A 24,769-nucleotide genomic window follows, 5' to 3' on the forward strand; every position below is an offset into this window, starting at 1 on the left:
CCAATCGGAAGTCTTGTTTCAACTGCAGGGCTTCAAAAAAACTATGATGGCATGGTGCACAAAAGTGTACTAAATATTTAAGTCTCTAAAATCTCCGCAAGGCAAAATCTCTTCTAGCAGTTTAGTATTTGACACAGATGATTTTGCATATGCTCTGTTACTTCACATCAATGGGGAAATGCATTCAGTGCCAAGTTAAATCCCAACTGAGCTGTCCCCGCTTGTTAGTAAGCTCTGCTTGGCCTTGCTGTCGACAAGTGGCAAATGATTTAAAAGCTGATTTCACCTGGTCAATGTGGAAGCGTTGTTGATGCACACAAGTTGTCCTTTTAAGTGTAATCCACATGGCACTTTCAACTTTCACACGAGTCACTCAACATGGCTTGTCTCTCTCAAGCATCAAGAAGTAATACTGTGCTGTAATCTCACACACACACACCTTTTAGAAACATTCACATGCGCATGTAAAAAAACATGTTGTGCTTTTTTTTTTTGGAAAGCACGCACACACAAGAGTGCGTGGGGAGGTGAGGCGCTCTCTCTCCCTTAGAGCGGGTGCCATGTCTTGTCAGATGGGGTTAGCTCCCCGCTACCTGATGAGCCAGTCGTGCCTTTGAAGCCCTTCCAGGGGCCCGTGGTTTACGTGCTTGGGGTGCGAGGTTCTGCCATCCCCCTCATTAATGCAGCATGGGTGCCCAGTTAAAGCGCCCATATTATACTCCCATTCAGGTTCCTAATTGTATTTTGAGGCTGTACCAGAATAGGTTTTCATGGTTTAATTTTCAAAAAAAACTATATTTTTGTTGTGCTGCACATTCTGTTTTCACCCAGTGTGTTTAGGTCTCTCTTTTAGCTACAGAGTGAGACATCTCAGTTCTTTACTATCCTCGTTGGGAGTTGCACATGCACAATAGTTAGGGAATGATAACATCAGCTAGATAACGTTTTTTTCCTACTTTGGTCAGGACAAGGCAGAATTAGCTGGGAGACTTCTTCTAAACGAGGGGCACTTGTGGAATACCTGCAGAACAGGAACATGGAAGTAGTTCTTTTGGAGATTATGGTCAACTAGTGGCTGTTGTAACAGTGTTTTGCCATTGAGAACGAGCTAGCATGCTACGGTTAGCCACCTCGTCTTGGCTAGTGACGTAAAAACCTGTGGAGATTTTGAACAGCTCACCCGGAGACTGAAGACCAAGGACATTCAGAAACCGTATCTCACTCAAAACAGCATTGGTAGTTGTCTTCCAAGTTTGTATGGAGGTGAAAGCACCATAGACACAAAATAACACCCCAAATCCCAAAAAAATAGATGTTTTCATAACAGGGACACTTTAACTTGTACGTCTCTGTTCCTCTAGTCCGATTGCCTTGGCTATGACCGAGCGCATGGGAAGCCAAGCTAAGGAGGAAAACACACACACAAATAGACACTGACGCTGGCATAGCACATGCGTGCATACACACACATACAGTTCATACAGACATGCAAGAAGGGTTGCAGGTACAAGTGTGTAAGTGCAGTAGACCCATACAGATGTGCAATAAATAACCCAAGTCAGCCTACACGTACATGTAGGCATTGTTCCTCAGCTCTGTTGAGTGTGTTGGCATGTCCAGCCTACTCCTGATAGTAAAATAATTATTCAACTGACCGTTTGCTACACCTCTACCCAGCAATTTCCCAATCATGCTATAGCTTAGAAACCGTCAATAGACATGGTAGGCCTGTCAAGCGTTTGGATTCAACCACATGCCACAGCAGCTACTTGTTATGTAAATGTGCTGTATTTATATAGCGCTTTTCCAGTCTTAACAACTGCTCAAAGCGCTTTTACATCTACAGGGAACATTCACCATTCACACACATTCATACACTGTGGCCGGGGCTGCCGTACAAGGTGCCACCTGCTCATCAGATAAACACTCACACACTCCGATGCGCAGCACCGGGGGCAACTCGGGGTTCAGTGTCTTGCCCAAGGACACTTCGACAATGACTGCAGGGGTGGGGATCGAACCACCAACCTTCCGATTGGCAGGCAACCGCTCTACCACTGAGCCACAGCCGCCCCACAGCCGTTATCTTATTGACCTTGGGTCAATTTGACCCGTTTTCAGTTAATTTTGTTTTTCTCACAAAAAATGGGGCCATCAAAACAAGCGCTGAAAATGTCAACATCAACAATTAAAACATAAAAAAGCACCAACGACATTGAAAAAGTGACAAAAATGTGGGGGGAAAAGCGATAATTTTGAAAAAAAATGACCATAACTTATTAATTTTTTTCATGGTTGACAGGAAGACAACACAAGGGTTAAGCCTTGGTAGGGTGGGGTCTCTTTTCATCTCCTTACCAAAGCCAAAAATACGAGATTAAATTTGTAAGAAAGGGTTTAAACCGTTGTTTAACTTCTCTAACACAAGGCACAAACGTTAGCATGCCTGGCTAATTAGCTCACCACCTACAGTATTAATGTGGCAATACATCCAAAAGCTAAGGAGCATATCATCAGCTAACAACACTATTTAGTGGGGTTAATGGCTGTTTTACAAAATGCCAGAATTGACCCGATAACTTCGTGGGAGTTGGTAAATGCTACTAAAGCTTGGGCAAATGTTAGCGGCTCTCTCCTGCTTCTTTTGGGGGAAGGTTTCCAGTCCAGTAATCCTGCCAAACCTTTCACCTAAGACAGCGTTACATTTCCAAAACACATTAGTTAGTCCTCATCCATTTCTTTTGTCAAAGTTGATACTGTTTTACATAGTTTTTAAAAAAAATGAATCAGCTGGAGACTGTGTTTTCAACCGACTCACAAAGTTAGCATTAATTAGCTAGCTTGCTACAGCTCATCAAACGGTTATCATTTCAGGTTAGAAATGCATGGCCATTGGCTAAAAATGAGAGGTCTGCATTTTTCATTTTTGTGTGAAATCACAGACCCACAGTTTCAGAAGTTACAATGATTTTTTCAGTAGTAAATCTGCCACTTTGGTCATTGTTAAGGGCATGTGTTACAGAATGGACAGCTTGACAGACGTGGCAACACAAACGGATGGGTGCATAGTACGGCGTTATAGTGAACGGTCAAATTGACTGAAAATCGATCTACAAAAATTATGACAGTGAATCGTTTAAGTAATTTATCAATCAGAATTTCCAAACAATTTTATATACTAAACAATCATAGTAATGGAAACAACTGTTAGTTTTTTGGCCTTATGTAACTCTTCCTTTCCCTCAAACCCTGCTCCCCAATGTTCTGAATAGAGGCAGTGGCGCCTCTCCTTTTTGTTTCTTTTTCTCTCCTCAAATCCCTTTTCCCGCTCTGCTTTTCTTTTTTCCTCTTTTTTTCAGTTTTTAAAGTGGGCCTGTGTCCAAAATCAGATTTTTCGAGAAGTTTTTGAAGTTGCTAGTTAATGGAGATGTTTTTGCATGATAAATTTGACTTTCTGTAGCCAGCGTGGTCCGATTTCATTGAACTCACTGTACTTTGACTTGGGTGTTGGTGCAGAGAAAGGAGAATGAGACTGTTTGGACTGTTTCTGCTCTGCCTTCAACATCTTGAGGTAATTGACCCAACCTCCTGCCTTGAGCACACATACTCGCACACATACACATATACAGTATAATCACAGATGGGTTTAAAAATCCCCTATTCTTGCACAAACCCTCTCGTTTGTACACACACACACACACACACACACACACACACACACACACACACACACACACACACACACACAGTCAGCTTAGGCACCCATGCAACCCACATGAATTCCCTCTCTAACAAATGTTTCACATAAGCACTCATTCATTCTTCGCACACATACATCGCTGAGAGAATATCCATGTCTCTCTGTGCTAAAACACTGCGATACAGCTATGAATAGGAGATGAAAGCCAGAGCCGAGCCAGGAATAATAAAAGCAGAGTGATTTCAATGCACTGCAGGCTTCTATGGGCCATGAGATCTGACTTGAAAACATAAGGGAACCCTGGTCCTTTTTATAGCCATACAATTTTACCAAAGCTACTTTGATGTAGCAAAGGCCTTGGAGTCAACAACGTGGAGGCTGGTTTTGCTCCAATTATAACATTCCCTTTCGCATTCGCTAAATGCCCAGTGTACATTTGTACACGTGTGGTCTGTTTTTAGCACTTAGCCATCCTAATTCTATCAGCACCCCTTTAACATCATGCCTGACTCAATGCTTTTCCTGCCTAATACTTCTCAATTTGCTCCTAAAAGAGTGGTCTGCGTTGACCTCCAATAAACTCTGTCCCACCCACTGCCCCGTGCTGGGACTTGAATCATCTGGGCGTGACAGAGAAAGAACAAATGTAGAGATAGAAAGGCAAACTAGAAATGTAAAGAAGAGACAGCGGTTGAAAATCACCCCAAACATTTAGTATATTATCCAAAATCATAAGCTTAAACCTGTGTACTTGTGGTTAATCACATTTTAGCCCATTTCTAACACATCACATACTGTACACTAACAGAGAAAACACTTTGAAAACCATGTTGCTGTATTTAAGAAATGTGAATGTTTTTTTTAAGCATTCCAGGCAGCCACTGGATTCCGTTCAATGTTGGATGATGTGGACTCCCCCGAGCCCATTTGTTCGTACTGAAGACCTAAATCTTTAAACATGACTCACAAAACAAAATTTGACATCATTTCCTAAAACAGCTGGGCACTGTAGTTCTAAGCAAATGTTACTCTAACTGGAGTAAAGTGCATTTGTTGGGGACTGTTCTCCGCTGCAGATTGGATGCACTTTGGCGTGTTCAAAACAGCAGGGACGACTGTGGAATAGACTCAAAATAAACTACGGGTCCCATGTTCATTGTCATGAAGAAGCGTGTAACACAGTGGAGCTTTGTGGCTCATTTACTGTATGCATTGTTAGTAGGTTTTTAGACATGGTCTATGGCATAGAGGAATCGGATACATTGGGCTTTGGACTCACAATTTATTGTTGGTTTTGCTCCTTTCATGGGATTTGTTGACAAGAACGATGTAAAATATCTTTTACTGTAAGTCTACTGGCAGACGCTTGGTTGAGTTGTGTAATCCATCACAGTGAACATCATGTCGCGGTTACGGTATGGATTACTTCATCGCAGACATTTTCAAATCAATCTGGAGTTAAACCGCATTACCAAGCAACAATAATATGACAAAAATTAGACTTGATGTTCACTGTTTGGATTATACGGCTTAAGCAAGTACCAGAGTCCGCTGCTGTTCATATCATATGGAAATGAGAACAACCCAATGGCTGCTTGGATTGGTAGGGGAAAAAACCACTAGAACTGTACAGCATAGTACATGTAGTTAAGGAGCTTACAATTGAATGCACTACGCTGGAAGTCTATGATGTAGATTTGACAACTCGAGCGCCAATTACTAGCTTTTCCGATCGTTTAACCATACAGTGACAGATGGGGTTTCCTGCTGATGAAGACTGTGTGTCAAACTATTCCCGCGGTCAAGAGTAAACGCTTTAAGCTTATGATAGAGATCTTTAACGTTATTGTGGGTGTTTTCGACACATCGATGACGGGTTTAGTTCCGCAGTTGTTTTCATTTGCATTTGGGATTGTGCTTCATTCTAAGGTCACGTCCACAAAACCAGATTTTTTCCCCCCCGTCTTCCCTGGCATCTTTTTAAGACAAATGGATCCATTTGTAAATGACTCAACACGCAACTTCACATTCCAGGCCTATAGGTGGCGCCGTTTCTGCTACAGAAAATCACCCAAAAACGTAGAAGAGACGGAGCATGCGTAAAAAGCTTGCACGCTGTATACAAGCAGACGGTATACTTTGCCCTAGTAACCCTGAGAGGCTCAATATCTTCTCCAGCAGGAACGCAAGCATGTAGTCCGCCATATTGTTGTTGTAAGGAGACGTCGTCGCGGGGTAAGCGGTTGAAGGCTAAAAGTCGAGGGTGTGGCGATGACATCTTAAATACGTAATTATGCGGCTTTGCGATCCAAATGAAGACACAAGGGCGCCGTTTTTGAATTTTTTCACCCTGGAACCAGGTTTCAAAACCATGCGTCTTCAGGCAGTGCGTTTTACAGGATTTGTTTGGTTGATTGGCCAAAACAATGCAAAACATGTGCGTTTCCGTGTGGATGGTAGAGCCAGACCAATAGGATTTTTAAGACCGATATGATACAAATATTTGGTTATTTTAAAATCCAATATTCTGATAATTTGACCAATATATATACTGTATATATATATTTTTTAATCCAGAAAAGCGTAACAAAACGTAACCCTTTATATATACGCCCTTACAACATTTTCCCTAACATTAGTTATTTGTTGTTATTTATGAGTTCTCACTAAAATAATAAATAATAAGAATTTGTTTTATTGTCACGACAGAACAACGGAACATCACAAATAAAACGTATAAAAAAAAAATCCAAAATTAAGATATGAAACTTTATGTCAATGTCTGAAAGTCCTTGGAGGGGAAAAAAACACTAACTAAAAGAAATTTTAAAAATCAGTGTGTTGCTGTAGAGCGCCCTCTGGTGGACAAACTATGCAACTCCAACACTCACAACATGGTTGAAAGTCCGTTTTTTTATTTAATTTTTTAAAATATTAATTTGTCAGAAGCATTTGTCATAAATAACTCTGATGAATGACTAGTTCCAGGAATCGTCTATTATAAATGCAGATACTGATAGTTAGAGAAATGCAAAAATATCGGCCCTGCGATATATATCGGTCAAGCTCTAGTGAATGGCCCCTAAGTAGCTTCAAACGTATACTTAAAGTAACGTTATATAAGGTACCATAGTATCTGTGGCACGGTACAGAGCTAAAATGAGCTGTGATGGACAGATGGGGATAGGAGGACACAAGGAAGAACCAGTTGACGTCATGATCTTTAGAGGATTGCGCCAAGTGTTTGGGAGCTTAGCTTTCTGTTCAGTGTGTGAGGTAAATCAGAAAATAAGTGTGTGACATGCAGGAACGGAGAACTTCGACTGACGTGTGCCGGCCCGCGCTCTTGCCTTTGCGTCGTGATAACTTTCCCACCCCCTCCTCCAAACAAAGCTTGCTTGACCAATGTTCCTCCAATAGCTGCACACCTTGTAAGAGCAGATAAGAAATACAATGGACAGTAAAGTTCAAGCAGAGGGATGGAAGAGAGGGAAACTGGGAGTGGAGCAGAGTCCAGGAGGGAGTGGCCGCTGGAAGTGGGTCACAGAGACACTGATGTGATACAATGTGACGTGCAGAGAGGGGGACGGACTCACGCCACTGTCTGCGTCACATTTTGTCCCGCGCGCACACACACAAACACACACTCTCACATAAAGATACATCTGCGCAAATCATTGGGTAAACAACACTTGTGCAGAGGTAAAAAATAGCTTACTGTGCTTTGTAAGGACAAGGTTCCCGTGTCTCTCTCTCTCTCTATTGTTTACTGCTTAGTTGGACACTCTAACTTTTCTTCTTCACAGTGCCTCGCACTTACTTCATCAGCACTGAAGATCGCACTCAAGTTATGCATAAGTAATAACTGGCCTCTCCCAGGGTGCTTGTTATGTACAAAAGAGTGGCTGCAGAGCGCAGTTTTGCAGGGTAATTATTTTGGCTGGGTTATGCGATCCCTGCATGATCTGCAGCTTCTTCTGCAGCCTCACGTAGGAGCAGTGTGGAGAGAGTGTGTAAAGGGGTGGAGGGGGAAAAAAGGACGGAGGAGGAGTGGCAGGGGAGCCAGGGAATGGTTTAATTGCGTGACCCCTTTCCCACCAGGATGACTCTCTGGAGCCGGGTGTTAAGGAGAGGGTGACGGCTGGATTCTCTCTCTCTCTCTCTCTCTCTCTCTCTCTCTCTCTCTCCTTCTCTCTCTCTCTCGTCTCTCTCTACTCTCTCCTCTCTCTCTCCCTCTGCTGGGTGTGTGTGTTCCCATGGCAGATTGCACAACCTCTTAATCAGTCATGTGGGACGCGCTCTCAGAGTCAACGTAACCCCTATCACCAACAAAGCTAATGGATGGGGGGGAGGAAGGGAGACAGGGTGCTTTGGAAGTGAAGACTGCTCTAGTCAAATGGAGTGCGCCTGTGCTATGATCAATATTTATCTTTAATAACTTATCTTGGTTTTTGTTTAATTAATTCTAAGGAGATTTAAAAAAAAAAAAAAAAAGAAGCTTGACAGACTTGGATGATTTGAGTTTATTGGATTACCTATGACGAGATCTCAATCTCTGAGTAATCTAAATCTGCACACCACTGAGGAGAAACAATAAATTGATTTTCCGTCGTCCCCCCCTTCTTTCCGATGCTTCTCTCGTTGTTGTTTGAGTGTGCTGGTGGCGACTGTAGGCTGAGGAACCTTCATCCTAATCGGCTTGAGATCTAGCCGCAGGTCAGGCCAGCGAATGATTCCAGATTAGAGGGGTCACAAGGCAGGAAGAGAGGATTACCATCTCTGGCTCCTCCTCTAGCTGTCCATCCGCAGGCTACCCAGCCAGCGACAGCACTGTCTGCACCGGCCTCCTGGAGTTATGGATAGGTCTGCAGGCCCTGCTGGGGCTACTGTAATCCGCACTCATTTACTCTCAAGCCTTGGGTAAAGGATCCAGTTGTACATGTTACAAGATGGATTTGGTAGTAAATTGAAAATAATCTTTATTTTTTTCAAATTGAAGACTTTGTGGCATCATGAATTGGTACATTTTTGTAACTTAATCTAAACAAGAGACTAGAAGAGCTTAATTTTAAGACCGTGTCTGTGTCTGTGTCTGTGTGTGTGTGTGTGTGTGTGTGTGTGTGTGTGTGTGTGTGTGTGTGTGTTGTGTGTGTGTGTGTCTGTCTGTGTGTCTGTGTGCAGAATCCAGGCTGTTACTGAGTGTGTTTTCAATTCTGGATTTCTGCTGAATACTGCCCCCTGGCTGCAAAGTGTGGATTAACTAGGTCACATGAACAACAGGCTGGTTTAGAGTTGTTAGTGTGAGTTGAGTTATTAACAAAGAATCTAAGGTCAGAGTTAGCTCACCGATGCAACTCAACCCAGCATATTCATCAGCAGTCTCCCCACCGGTTTTGTTCTACCTCCCCATCACCCCATCTCCAATCTGTCTGTCGGTACTTCCACTTTAGGAAACAAAGTAAGATAAAGCTGTGTGCGCAGTGGTGTGCTCCTGACTAGTTGCCAGAGTGCGGTTCCTTGCGCGTACCACAGCTTTGATCTCACTGTAAATTAAACATGTCTTTTTAGATAACAGGCTCTGCGCCGCCTACCGAGTCGAACTGCACCTCCGCGCTTCACACAGCTCCTGTCCCCGGTTTGAACTCTGCAGAGTCGATTCATGTTCACTCTGAAATAACAGCTGAGGGAATCTCTGCGGAGTAATTAGACCACAGTTAGATTGTTTTTCAGGTGTATATAGTATAGAGACAGTTTTGCGTCCAATCTCAAATATGGCATTGATGTGTTTTGTTTTGTGTGGGGGGGGGGGGGGGGGGGGGGGGGGGGGGGGGGGGATGCATGAGACTGTGTGCCCAACCGGGGAACAGCCCCAGTCAAGTATTGGGTCAAAAGTTAGGTCAAGCACTGCTAATCTGGGTGGGAACGCTCACTGCTTGACCTTTGACATCAGGCTACAACTAGTTTTCATTGGACAGGAGGGCTTTTTACAGGGTACTACACAGGGTGGAGGGATTTTCAGAATAATATTAGTAGTCAACAGTTTTCCTTAAAGCTATCAGGCTTGATGTTGGGGCTTAACAATTAACGGGAGAATGGTAGAACATGCAGCTTTTTGTATGCTTGTACGTTTAATATCTTTTGGTTGCTTAAAACATGCAACATGACTATGTACCTCTGGCTCTGGGAAATAGTGATGGGCATTTGTCGCTGTTTTCCAAAATCTTTTATGCTAAAAAAATCAGAATCGGCTTTATTTGCAAGGTATGAGTACACATAGGTGGACTTTTGCTTTGGATTGTATTACTCACAATGCGCTTACTCATACAAAACAAACAATATACACACACTATAAACAGAAACAATATAGTGCAAAGGATGCTAGAATAAACAGTATTATGTTATTATGCAAGTATTATATTACAATATGAACAGCTCTGAAATAGAGAATGATGAATAAATAATAAGTGGAACCAGTAAACAGACTGATTAGAGACCGTGTTGCTGGGTTATTGCACAGGAATTGAACCTGGCACTGTGAGGAAGAAGTTCATCAGAGTGATGGCTTGTGGAAAGAAACCGTTCCTGAGTCTATTGGTTTGGCACTAATTGTAAAAAATAATAAATAAAGGAAGAATAGAAAAATAGAAACATGTTAGCATTGAGCTCAAAGCACTGCCGTCTCTTTTTTTTTTTTCCTCAAGCCCACCGTTCAATAACAAGACCCAATATTTCACTTATTTCCATTTTAGACTTTATTCATGATGTGAAACCCCTCATTTGGAGAAATAATTTTTGTGTCTCTCAAAGTGTACGGCAGCCTTTTCAAACTCTGTATGTGGTCCTGTTGCTCCGGTGGTCATGCCTGCCTCTTTTCCTTTTTTTTTAAGGTCTTTGAAATGCTAATCACTTCTTCTCCCCTCTTTTCTTCTCCGTCTGTGCTCTAGATTCCTCCTCCAACTACATCAGGCAGCTGGAGACTAAAGTGCGGATCCTGGAGGACGATAACAACCAGCTTCTCTCACAGGTGATGGTGCACACATCCAGACACTGTACATGTATATGCTGCTACTGCATAGATCAGCCCAGCACAGCCCTATATGAACTTATACCCTCACCAAAACTTGTGCAACTTCCCAACTCACCCAAAACATGTGATCGGCAGCTGGGATGGGATAAAGTGGTTGCCTGATGCCTCCATAAAGCCACCCCCTCACAACAGCCCGTCTGTTAGTTGGAGAATATGTTTGTTTACCCATGTTTAATTCATGGGGAGTCAGTAAGCTTCAGTAGCGAGCAGTGATGTTAGCCCCCGAGGCAAACTGTGGGAGCGGAGGAGAGATGAGAGGAGGGGAAAAAGGAGGGGAAAGAGGCATTAAGTGACAATGACAGAGTAAAGCATTTCTCCCAAAGTTGACCCTGCTTTGACATCTCTTAAATTTGGAGCATGTAGGGCTGAGTGAGTGGAGGTGGGAATGTGTGGAAGGGAGGTGTGTGTGGGGGGGGGGGTTCACATGTCAGTCTGAAGAGGTGTGTGTGTGTGTTACATACACACAACCACAGCAGTGGACTGATGGTGACATTTCTGGCCAAAACATTCACGTTTAGGGGATCAAATTGGGCAACACGGCTTATTAATAATTATGTCTTTCATATATCATCTGTTGTCTTTTGTGTTTTATGACGTGACTCGATTTATTTGGACGCAAGTCAGGCTGCAGACAGTCGAGTTGGAATTTCACAGTTTAAACCAGAGCCGTTATTCTTTTTCCTTTTTTTTTTTTTTTTTTTTTTTTTTTTTAAAGGATTTCTTCCCCCAATTATTTCCCAGCGAGTCATATGTAGGCGAGAGTGTAGGCTGGAATCACTGATACCAAACCTAAATGATCCTCATAATTAGCCCTTAAGTGCTTTAATTAGGCGGCACGCATTGTCTCACAGCACTCAAGACGTAGACATTGACCCTGCTTCGTGAAGTCGACTAATAGCCCTTGTTCGCAGTGAAGTCATGATGTGTTTTTTTTTTCTATTTTTAGATTAGATTCAACTTTATTGTCATTACACAGGTACAGGTACAAGGCAACGAAATGCAGTTTGGGTCTAACCAGAAGTGCAATAGCAGTAAGTGCAGGATATACAATGGTTCCGTAAGTGTAGGACATGGATATGTACTGAATAAATATAGAAATGAATACTATTATAAACAGAATTTTACATGTTTTATTTCTTTCCTTTTTTGAGGTTGGGATGAGTATGTTTTTGCAGTAATAGAACTTTTAATAGTAATAGAATTACACTTCAATCCAATACTGCTACATATGAAACAGCTGTGACTAGTAGAAAGTTATTCAAATCTGGCAACCATGACTACTACACTACTGAGCCATTAATCCGAATGCTCCTCTGTAAAAGCTTTTTGTTTTCTACAGCATCTTGGTTCAGTATCTCCATTGCTAGCATTGCTGTTAATAATGGCTTTGATACAATAATCAAATAACAAACATACACACTTTTATGTTTTTCTTTCCCTAGGCCCATAGCCGGTATAGTCTATCACAGATACAAACAAGAAAGGTAACTTTAAAAAAAAAAAAAAAGCTCCACTGCTGGTTGAGCCTCTTTTGTCTTTTCCCTCTTTTATCCGTTTGGTGGTGGGACCTTTTACAGCTTTGAGCTGGTTGCTTTCTCTTATGCAGAGGGGTGGACACAATAAAAGCAACACCTGTACAAGGTAATGCACTCAGCTGCATTAACGTTTAATGGTAAAATGTTGCATTTATGTTGAGACTTTCACCGGGGGCTGAATCAACTCTGTGGTAACATCCTTTTTGGGCAATTCATTTTTTTTGCCCAGAGTTAGATGAGAAGATTCTCACTCTCCTGTCTGTATGCTAAGTATGCAGCTACAGCCAGCAGCCAGTTAGCTTAGCTTAGCATAAAAGTCTGGAAACGGCTATGGAAATGGCTAGCTTGGCTCTGTTCAAAGGTAACAAAAGTCCAAAGCTCACAACTTAGTTTTTAATTTGTGCAAAGTCCAAAGTGTAAAAACAACACATTGTGACGGAGTCTCTGCTGGTTGTCTGGTAACGTCACTATGACGACAAGACTCCAGGAAGTCACAGTACCTAGCTAAGAAATATCACACACATAACCCGCTGCAAAACCAGAACTTCTCGTTTTCTACACCTAGTTTTTGTAGGGATTTAACAAAAGTGATATACCATGTTAGTTAGTGAGCTTTAACAGTGCTCATAGGCTTTTTTTCTGACCTTTGGACAGAGCGACTAAGCTAAGCTAAGTGGCTGCTGGCTGTAACTTCAAAATTATTGTAAAGACATGAGAGTGGTATAATCTCGTGATAAATCGATTTTTTTTTGGCCGGCCGATATTTGCGTTTTTATATACCCTGGCAGTCTTAAATTAGAAATCAAGCACATTTTTTCAATGGCAATTGACAAAGGACATTTAGTGATGACCTGATTATATCTGTCTTATAATACGGCAGCAAGCAACGCATCATCACGGCTGTGTTGTAGAGGTTGATGAAAGCCTTTTATTCTTACACAGTTAACCATATGCAGTGCACCCATCCATATGATGCACGTTGCACACATAATTTGCGGGATATGAATGTATGATGATTGCAAAAGCGACACTGATCTGTGTTTTTATTTTTAAAGAAATGGCAGAGCAGATTCCGAAAACCAATCCAGTGTGGCAGGGTTTACATTTTTATGAGCAAAAGCAGTATCGGCTTTAAATATCGGCTCAAAAAAATCAGTATCTGCACTAAAAACAAAATCCATATCCGTTGATCCCTAGTACAAACCTTCTCATCTAACTCTTGTCTAGTGAACGAGCGTATTCCCTGAAATGTCAAAATATAAGTTTGAGGTCATACAGACGTACTTAGTCTTGCACTTAATATTTTGTCCATCAAACTACAGTCCAGTACAACAAAGTATAACATCACACATACCACATGACTGAATCACCCAGTGTCAGTATTTTTAAGCCTGAAGGAATTGGATTACATTACCTTGTAGAGGTGTTGCTTCTGTGCCCAGTCCCTGCTATGCACTGCTAGCATGCTATGCTAATGAATGAGCACAGGTGGCCCCGCTTGTATGTGGTCTCTCTTGGCGAGAAAGCCGTTTCCTGTCCTTGGAGCTGTTCTGCAACGTGCCGTCAGTGTTTGGTACGAGGTACCCTAGGTGAATGAATGCTACATTGTGCTTTGGTGCATAAATGACACGCGCTTGTCCTGGCTGGTCGGGACGTCTGGTGGGCTGAATAATTTAGGATACAGGGGGAAACGCAGGTAGATCCAGATATCCATAATGCATGGCTGACAACTGCGAGTGCAAGTAAAGAATGAAGGAATGTCTGGAGTCCACAAATACTACCTTGAAGTATGGGTTAATAATAAACATTGCTTTCTATTAAATTGGAAGATTGGTAATGAAAACAGAAGTGCACTCCAGTAAGTGATGGGAACAATAGAGCGTCTCTGGAGCAACATTGGCTCTAATGCAATATCCTACTTGATAATATGTCTGAATACTAGCAGGTGGAAATATTACAATGGATAAGTGTCCTAAATGGACATATTGCCTTACTTCCTGTGTTATGAAAGAGTGGAACTTGCTGAGCCTGAAGGGAACAATAGCCTCTTATCGCTGGAATGTTGACCCTCCAAACCAGCTTGGCCGAAGCACTTTACTGTACTAAAGGGAAAAGGGAGGGAGTTGACAATGTAAGGTCCCACTGTGAATATTACCAATGGAATGCACAGCACCGGCGTGAACACAGTCAGTGAGTCAGGTGTTCGCGCATGCCCACGCTCGTACTCAAACATGCTCAGGTGCGTGCGATTACACGTTTTGCTCTTTTCACCCGCTCGGATCTCCGGCGTCTTTCAACCGTTACTTATCTCCATTAGCTCACTGAAGGGTGAGGCACTCTGTGGCTTTCCCTACATGCTCACTTCCACTTTATCATTAACATATAAGTGCCCGGTGTGACTCGGAGAATTGAATGATTCATATGCTAGATTCAGGTGACACTCCATCCGTTAACTGCGGGGAAATTAAACTCATTTTGTGAGAGGGAACTGCGGCAGAGTCCAGTGGATTTGAATGACGAAAGAGGTGAAAAGGAGATGGATTATTACATGGTTTAGTTATCTTGCAAAAAAAGTAAAGCTTTCCCTTCTCACGGTTTACCCAATGCAGTTTGCAATCTTACTATTCTTTGTAATTTTAGAAACAATAAGCCCATGATTTTTAAACCAGAATGTCTCTCATTTATGACAACTATTAGCCCCAGGGCTGCCAACTCTCACGCATTGGCCGTGAGACACACGCATTTGACCGGTTTCACACGCTCACACGCCACACCCCCGATTTCTCACGCTGAAGTGTCGGTCAAATTAATGAAGATGAGTTTTTAACTATAGATCTGGCTGTTGAGCCACTCGTGATAGACTAGTTGAGCTTTCAGAGACTGTGAGGGGGTTCAAGAGCGCTCCCTGTCTGTAGTTTCGAATTGTCGCAAACTGAGAACATTTTTGCACGAGCCATCCCAGGTGCATTTCCCCGGCTTCAGGTATGAGCTCTGAGTATCACAGACCCGTCCGGCGCTTCAGGTATGAGCTCTGAGTATCACAGACCCGTCCGGCGCTTCAGGTATGAGCTCTGAGTATCACAGACCCGTCCGGCGCTTCAGGTATGAGCTCTGAGTATCACAGACCCGTCCGGCGCTTCAGGTATGAGCTCTGAGTATCACAGACCCGTCCGTCGCTTCGTGTCCACTCTCTCTGTAACAATAGAGGTGAGCAGCACGGCTGGTAGCGTAGCAACTTCAGTTCATGTTAGTGGACCCGCTCTGGGGGGGGGCAGTGACAAGTTGCATCCGTCTATCCATCCATCCATCCATCTTCATCCGCTTATCCGGTATCGGGTCGCGGGGGCAGCAGCTCCAGTAGGGGACCCCAAACTTCCCTTTCCCGAGCCACATCAACTAGCTCCGACTGGGGGATCCCGAGGCGTTCCCAGGCCAGGTTGGAGATATAATCTCTCCACCTAGTCCTGGGTCTTCCCCGAGGTTCCTCCTGCATCCGTTCGTCCTCCGATAACGAGCAGCGTACAGCCGCCTCTAAACTTAGTCAGAGACCAGAGACCCTAATGGGCCCTGTCTGTGCGACGGTCTGAGTGAGATCCACCATATCAGCGGAGCAATACATGCACAGCAGACTATATTACCACTATATACTTATAACTATTATACTATATTACAACTCTCCACATCTCGGACACAGATGGGAGGAGTTAATTTGAATGTGCATAAAATGTAAACAGAGCAGAAAATGATGAACACATCTGAGCTATACTAAACTATATATACGATACTATATATACTATACTGCAACTTTGGGCCAAATGGTGCTTCTCTAACCTCGGTGCATCTCTAAATGTAACTGTAAAATTAATTTGATGTTTATAAAATGAACAAATAGTCTTATTTTCCCAAAAAGTAAATCCAGTAAGGGGGGCACAGAGGATAGGGCCAAACATTACTGAGCCTTTGCACAAAGGTTAAAGGATTAGAATTTATGACAAAACAGAGGTTCTCATTCTTTAGAATTTCAATGGTCTTAGTTGATCCCTCAACATAATTTAACTTGGGTCCCTGGTCCCTACACCAGGCCCCTGGACCTGTTCCCCACAGACCCAAATTTCTCAGCTGTTGCTGACATATTGCTACTGTCTCTCATGTTGTTCAATTATGTTGGCACAGTCTGGGTCAGTTCTTATATAATAAGAATTAATAATGTATATAATGTTCATGCTGAATGCCCTAATACCTGTTGATACTACAACAATGCATAGGCTCTTAACTACAGTTTTGCACATATCATGTAAGACTTGATTTCTCCATTTTTTTTGCACAAAACTCTCCAGAAAGTGCCATTTAATGGTTTATTTTTCAAATTTTTTTCCTGGGGGGGCATACCCCCAGACCCCCCTAGGGAGAGCCCCATCCCCCCACATATAACAAATCCCAATTTAAACCCTGAAGTATAATGATGCTGAAAGAGCCAAAGAAATTGCTTTGTACGAGGCAAAATATGGGTTGCCCCCCCAGATCTCACTCCAAGGTTTTGGGAAAAGTTGGCAGCCCTGTAGCCCTAGTTAGTTAGCTAGCTAACTAGCTAGCTCTAGTTAGCTAACTAGAGCTGATAGTTGCTAGCTAACTAGAGCTGATAGTTATGAATGAGAGACATTCTGGTTTAAAAATCATGGGCCTATTGTTTCAAAAATTAGCTAGCTAGCAAATTAAGCTAACGTTTTCTCCGTGGGTTAGTTAAAAGCGCTGACGTTTTGACGTTTCCAGCTGGCGTGTTTGAAAACAGTAACTTTGTAAAAGTGTTCATAAATATGCTCTTGGTGGCTACATACATGTACATCCTAGTGTGGTAAATCACTGAAGCTAAAGCTGAATACCTAGACAAAAAGTTAGCATCCTTGCCCTACTATGTAAACAAAGAGAGTTTTAGTATTTAGTCCTAGTATTGTAAGTAAGACAAGGAAAAATGTAAGGTCAGACTCTACCCAGTGTAAAGCACATGCTATTCCTATTAAACCGATTCTGTTCTGTATTCAACTAAATTAAAGTACTGAAGTAACATGCTGCCAACTTTTCCAACCTTTTGTCAAAGCGGCAACACCCCTGCCCCTCATAACTACAACAGGAAACAAAGTGTGTCCACACTTATCCCTGTCACCACATGAACATTGTGATGGATGGATAGATGGAAGGGCTAGCTAAGAAAACGGCAGACGACAAATCACTTTGTTGGTAAGTGGTCAAGGTCTATTCAGGAAGGGATGTAAAGTTAGACGTTTGTCTGTCTAAAGCCAAACTTGGCATGACTAGGTTATTCTTCAGAAGCTGGAAACCCTGTCAGAGGACTATTTCTGATCTTAAAGGTCTTCTTATTCAGTTGACAGATGTTTTAATTTCATGGATTGTGTCACTTCTCCAGATATGACATTTAGGGCATACTGTGATAGACTCAGAGCCTGGTGAAGTAACAAAGAGATGTAAGCAGAGGTATAGAATTGAGGGCATGAATATGGAAACCCAAAGGATAGATCAAGAAGTGCCAAGGGAAGGATTGGGAAAGGTTAGATGAACACCAGCAGGATACTAAGCTAGGAGAGGAGGGGGAATATCAAAGGACAGAGAAGATAAGGGGAATGCTGATTTGTGTGTGTGTGTGACACAGAGAGAGATAGTACTGAGGAGAGACAACACAGCACAGTGTCCATGCATTCATAGATGCACATCCACCGCTCATTTGCTATTTATTGCCCGGGCATCACGTGTGTTTACATGTCGTGCCTTGCAAAGGGTACACTAGTGCGTGACATGAGAAATGTCATAAGGAACAGTGGTGTTGCCTTGTTCCTGCCCACAGAGAGACGCTAGGCTGGCTACCGCCTCCAGGAACCAGTGGTCTTTGGCTGCTAATGAGGACAAATCTTACTACAAACTGTCCCTGCGTGACGGCACAACGCAAAGCAATGGATGTAGCAAGCCTCAACGAATATAAATCCGCTGTGAAAAATGAATTGCTCGGTGCAATATGCGTCTGAGTGACGATGAGAGTGCAGGTGCCAATATAGGAGGGGGCAGGGCCTCAGGGTCCTTTTTAATGAACCATCACTGAGGGTCTTAATATACATTGTAGACCACACTGTAGAGCCTGATAAATATCTGATGGTAGCAGCTTATTGAAGTAACAGTACATTGGTTTTAGTGTGTATGATGTCAAGCTGGATATCGGCACTGATCTCCCCAATTTTATTTGATTTTTGAATTCAAAAAGTCCCTGGGAGCTTAACTTTCTTTTGCCTACGTGTGCAAAACAGTTGAGCAGGGATAACAAAAGACCCACAACACTTTCAAGGGTGTCATTATCAGCTACTGTACACATGGGATGTCGGTAGCAGATGCTTAAACTAAGTACAGGGCATCCACATCACTTAGAGCAAACTTCTCCATCAGCACAGTTTATGTTGATGTCAGCCTGACGTCTGCAGACAGCGGGCTAGCTAGCATTTGCTACCTGGCAGGGACAGACCAGGGGGTTAATGGGTTAATGGGTTAATGCGTAGACTGTACTGTGAAGCCAACACATATTGATTGCCTCCTGGTGGCTGGCTGCAGTATGGCTCATAAAACTCTCCATGTTAGCGGAAAAGACATGGGCCAAACTAAAAAGTACAAGTCGGATACATTTTTCCCAAAGATGGTTTCTGTCATTTTAGGTGGTTGTTTTTACGCTGATGTTTGTTCAAGTGTGCATTTTTGTAATAAGTTTGGTTAATAATAATAATTTTGATTAATTGGCATGCAGTAAAGCAAAAGCCACACATTATAAATTGACATGACACTGAAGCTTTGTGTGTGTGTGTGTGTGTGTGTGTGTGTGTGTGTGTGTGTGTGTGTGTGTGTGTGTGTGTGTTTGTTTTGTGCTCAGCAGTGCAACCCAGGTGACCTGCGTGTCCTGAGGAAAGGAATGACCCTCTACCACTCAGAGTCCCAGCTGTCCTCACTGCCCCAACGCCAGGACGCCATGCACATGGTCAGTGCCCAGGAGGCTCACACACCGGCCCACACAAGACGGCTACACACAAACACTTACGGTGACACAGATAGAGGGATACCCACTCATACGTAACCACTTAAACAGTCACAGTCAAAGATCAACACTGTGCCACTGCTTGATACAGATGTGGTTACGAATAGAGACGGGGTTTAATTGCACACACACTGAATTGTAGGGAAGACTGTGTCAGCGCCTCCACAGTGGAATCAAGTTAAGTTGGCTCTAATTCACTTCACTTCGAACTTTCCAATTATACCTCCACAGGCAACCTCGCTCTCTCATACACATGACGGGAGGAAAAACGCACACATACGTAGGAAGAAAGGGAGTAAAAAGGAGATCGAGCACGAGGGGGATGAGACAGCAGAAGAATACGAAGTGCAACTACGACAGACAATAAAGAGGAGTCAGGCTTCCCTTCCTCCCATGTCCTGTCCCCTCAGCTCCCCGGAGCCTGTTTGAACTGAATCCCACTATAAAAGCAATAATCCTCTACGATCCAGCGCCACCCCTGACCCAGTCAGTGTCTGGGGAGGAGAGGCCGGGTAATTGTTTTCTGACTGCTTAAGGAAAGTCGAGGCCGGGCTATGCCACTAACTAGAGGACTGGATCTTCCCCTTGTAGAAAATCAATGTTGTGTTTTAATCAAATGGCCAGTGTGAGGTCGCAGGTTGACTGCGTTCAGAGTCGCTACTCGCCTTTTTCAAGCTTGCGGGTCAAACCCGTCTCCTCGTGGTGGTTCACAAATGTCCTCGACCCCACGAGAGGTCTCTCCCCGCAGGAGGAGGGATTTAATCTGCCAATTATCTCAATGGTTTGCTCCCTCGCATTTCATTTCACAGTGCGGGTTCACACGAAATATAAATAATTATTTTGACAAAAATTTAAAGGAATGGATGTTGATGGATAATCACAGACTGGAATATGTCAACTTTTACTCAATACTATTTCAAAACCACTTCAATTCTTTTTTCAAATGCTGTAAAATTGAATAAGACGCCCCAAATTTAATGAAAGTAGAGATTTGTACCAAAGAGCGTTGTGTGGAATCAATCATGTTATTTTTGGTGGTTAAAAAGAACATTGAAATAGGAAAATGGGTCCATTTGACCCGAGGACAACATGAGGGTTAAGATGCATTTTGGCTCCTTGCTGACATGACATGTGATGTCATTCTGACCGAGACTGGAACGTGGAAGTGGACTTCATTTATTTGCATTCAGTCAGGAGCCAGTTTCTCAGCTTGTCAAAACGATTAGCCTTGTTATAGTCTATATCCACGAAATTCCGCTTCCGGGAATGCTCTGGTGCCGGATGTCCGTTACTTTCCGCTATGTTTGTGTTGGCATTTTGAACTCCGGTGGATTTCTGGGGACTATGGTTACCTGGTCCTCAGGTCTCTGCAGGGTAAATCCAGACAGCTAGCTAGACTATCTGTCCAATCGGAGTTCTCTGTTGCACGACTACAACTACTTTTAACCATACACATTCCACCAAAGCTAGTTCCTTCCTGAGGTTATTTTTAAGCGGCACCGAGGCTCCTTTCCGGTACTTAGCGCCGCCCAAGCGATTGTGATTGGTTTAAAGAAATGCCAATAAACCAGAGCACGTTTTTCTCCCATCCCGGAATGCTGTGTGGACTAGCCAGACCCTCCTTATAAACCAAATGTTGACTAAGTGGAGTTTTATGCATCAGTTAAAACAGGTTGCACCTCACAAACTAGTTGTTACGTAGACATTAGTTGTTGCTAAAATACTTACACCCAATAACTGAACTAACGTTAGCTTGGTAATAAACAGTATGTCCCGTTTAGATTGAGTCAGACATAGTACAGAAACTCAATAATTCAAATCAAATAATTCAACCTTTATTTGTACTCGAGAGGTCATCAAGAGGCGACCATCATTTACAGTGTCATTTACAGAAAAACAACACAGAAGAGAAGCGACACCATCATAAGAAAAATAGACAATAAAACTCTGAATTGGAAAAATGATTTGACAAATAAACTGGGATAATAAAGACACAAAAGAAATTATTACAAGAATTATGTAAAGCAAGTGCAAGTAGGAGTTTGCAGGTTTAAAACCAGATTTCTACATTGCTTAAAAGGCACAAGTGAGTTGATTTTAAGGAAGTGTTGTAATTTTTTTCCAACAAAAGCAAGTTTTTCTAAGTTCAGACCAAGTTTATGAAACATGAGGAAAAAGGGCCGGACACTATGTACGCTAAGATTATTTTTGGGGGCTTTTCCCCTTTATTTCAAAGTAAATGTCATATTACACTTTCATTATACAATACAATGATGTGTAGGATAGACATGGCCGATTAGGAATCTCACGGCATAGCGATAGACTGAGTCCAGGGATTTTAGAGGTATATCTGAGAGGACACTTGATTGAAATTCAGTTGAAATGGCACAAACTAGCAAGATATGCAATTATATTTCACAGAAATAACCCAATACTAAAACTACCAAAGTCAATGCTAACAACATCAAACTAAATGACCAAATGAAGTCCATTAGGGGGTTGTTTTTTTCTCACTTATCTTACAGTATATACAAATTAAACAAAGTCATATTTACCGAAAGTAAGGTTAATGGAATAGTTGGACATTTTTAGATGAGAAGATCGATAATGAACCCATGTTTCTGCTGTAAATATGAAGCTACAGCTCTCTGTTAGCTCAGCAGCTAGCCTGGCTCCGTCCAAAGGTAACAAAATCCACCTCCGCACCTCCGAAGCCTACTAATTCACATTTTATATATTTTATGTAGATCTTTTGGGCTTGATCTGTACAAAAACCAAAGTGTGATGAACGACAAAAAGATGTTTTTACGACCATGCAAGGCTGCTTCTTAGCGTCCATCAACAGAGACTTCAGGAAGCTTCCGGATCTTCTCTCAGGATCTGGCAAATCAGTTGCATGCAACACAGAGTTACTTATTCTCGCGATTCAAGTCCTCTTCTCATGATGGCTTTGTTGTCGTGACAACTCCACGGAGACACACTCATGTTGAGCTGTATGGTGACTGATTGCCTGCTCTCTAATGTAACCCAAGCCGATCCACATGTGAGAGAAAGCCCTTGTTGGACGATGGAGAGAGAAAAAGAGAGCGGGAGAAAGAGAAGATGAGAGATGTGGAGCCAAAGACTCTAACAGCAGAACTTCAGTGAAGTGTACCCATCCTAATCTATCAGCTCATCCTTTACATTTAGTCCTTTGTCTCGTTCAGGCCCGTTTCAGGTCAGTTTCAGGTCAGTGAGCGTGTCGGAGATAGAAAACCAGCATGAAGAAAGAGAAGAAAAGACGGAACGGAAAGGAAGGGGGCCAGCCTGCGTGAATCTCACAAACACTCAACAGTCGGCTCTGATTCTGTATGCTCCGACTATAAACCATTGATTCTGACAGTGTTTGTTTCCCCCCACCCCCCCCCATCCTGCACAGCCTAAACCAGGCCTGTTTATGCAGGCGTGCCATCCCTGACTGTACATCCGTATGAACAGTAAACATTGCCCGGAGCTGGCTGTGTCTCTGCGCTGTCCAAATCTGTTTCTCTGCTGCGCGGCTCCAGCGTGAAATACACAAAAGAAAAAAAGCCTGGCCCAGATGCCGGCAGAATGTGTTTACACATTTCAAATAATAGCTTTAACCCACAGTAGAGAGCATCAGAAGAAGGCAACAGTGATTTACATATTTTTTTTTCCCCTTGTACTTGACTTCAAAGTCTACTGCAGAAGAGCTGTATGAAAAAATACAGTCGTTGCTGTGACCTTAAACAAGAGGAAACGCACTTTACTCAGTGGGAAATGTGTTTGAATTTCACAAGAGGATCATTTTCCCACAAATGTGGACTTAACCTTGGTGCTGGTTTTAATAATGTGAGGCTGTCGTACAGTAAATATCTACCATCCTATGCATCATTGATCCATGTTTCTAAAGGGACTTGTTTGTGGTTTTGCGTATTTTATCCTAAAAAATGAAAGTCCTGCCGACTATTTCCCAATTTTGATGAACTTCCACCTTCCAGTCAGCCACTGGTTTTCTGTGGTCAAATCTTAACCCGTTCAATCAGAAAAGCGAGGGCGTGTCTGAGAACGATGGCGTCAAGGTTGGGCGCTAGTTTGAGTTGTGGGTCCGTAATGGAGTCGGAGAAAGATGATCTGGTAGGACCAGGCTAGTGGACCAGGGTCTGGTAGGACCGGGCTAGTGGACTAGGATCTGGTAGGACCAGGCTAGTGGACCAGAGTCTGGTAGGAACAGGCTAATGGACCAGAGTCTGGTAGAACCAGGCTAGTGGACCAGAGTCGGGTAGCACCAGGCTAGTGGACCAGAGTCTGGTAGAACCAGGCTAGTGGACCAGAGTCTGGTGGGACCAGCCTAATTGACCAGAGTCTGTTAGGACCAGGCTAGTGGACCAGAGTCTGTTAGGACCAGGCTAATGGACCAGAGTCTGGTAGGACCAGGCTGATGGACCAGAGTCTGGTAGGGTCAGGCTAGTGGACCAGAGTCTGGTAGGACCAGGCTGATGGACCAGAGTCTGGTAGGGTCAGGCTAGTGGACCAGAGTCTGGTAGGGTCAGGCTTGTGGACCAGAGTCTGGTAGGACCAGGCTAAAGGGTTGGACCAGGGTCGGGTAGGACCAGGGTAATGGACCAGGATCTGGTAGGACCAGGCTAATGGTCCAGAGTCTGGTTGGACCAGGCTACCAAAAACTGGCCATGAATGACAAATGGTCAAATTTGTCTTGTTTACCTATTCGTTGATCATGTAGACACATTGAAAACAATTATTGTTTTGGTATCAATACCAATTCTTATTGGCAATAATATAAATATAAAACAGTTATGATTTTTTTTACTCATGAATAAAATACAGATCGGCAGGCGACACATCTCCATACTATCAGGGCACGTTGGACTTTTTTAATACCATAACTGTGTGTGGATTGACTTCTACATTTTACATTTCAATATCTGAGGAAATGAATAAATGTCATAATCATCACTACATTCAATACACACCGTTGTCAAGCCTGCGGAACCAGCGAAAAATCTCTTTTTTCATGTGGCTGACATATTGTGAATAGAGTGTTGGGCAAATTCCACGACACCTCCCTCTTGGCTTCAGTGGGATTATTATTTTATCTCCGCGCTATTAGGTTGCGTGGGCTCATTCTGGCACCTAAATGGGGCCGGCGAGCGCGGAGGGAGCTGAGCGGAGAACTGAACCAGGGCTCACGGAGCCACGGAGCTGTGTCTAATGCAGGGCCCCGATGCCAGGTTTACAGTGAATGGCGCCATTGTGTGTCCCAGAGAGCTCTGTGTCCTCTCTAACAGAGAGCCACTGTCTGGAACTAACCAGGGGGTAGGATGAGTCGAGCAACCCCCCCC

The 24,769-nt window shown here is 43.1% G+C and overlaps 1 protein-coding gene across 8 annotated transcripts in view; it reads left to right on the top strand.

The window, feature by feature from the left end:
• Positions 1 to 24,769, top strand: part of ccdc85cb (coiled-coil domain containing 85C, b) — a 52,781-nt gene that overhangs the window by 25,645 nt on the left and 2,367 nt on the right. For 2 of the 8 annotated variants that reach the window (XM_032543400.1, XM_032543395.1), the window contains exons 2-4: positions 10,645 to 10,724; positions 12,230 to 12,271; positions 19,245 to 19,349. In XM_032543400.1, coding sequence (XP_032399291.1) covers positions 10,645 to 10,724; positions 12,230 to 12,271; positions 19,245 to 19,349 — 227 coding nt within the window. The remainder of the gene's footprint in view (positions 1 to 10,644; positions 10,725 to 12,229; positions 12,272 to 19,244; positions 19,350 to 24,769) is intronic. The other 6 variants (XM_032543401.1, XM_032543396.1, XM_032543402.1 and 3 more) reach the window with 3 other exon arrangements.

The sequence above is a fragment of the Etheostoma spectabile genome, chromosome 18 (genome assembly GCF_008692095.1).
Source record: "Etheostoma spectabile isolate EspeVRDwgs_2016 chromosome 18, UIUC_Espe_1.0, whole genome shotgun sequence".
Classification (NCBI taxonomy): Eukaryota; Metazoa; Chordata; class Actinopteri; order Perciformes; family Percidae; genus Etheostoma; species Etheostoma spectabile.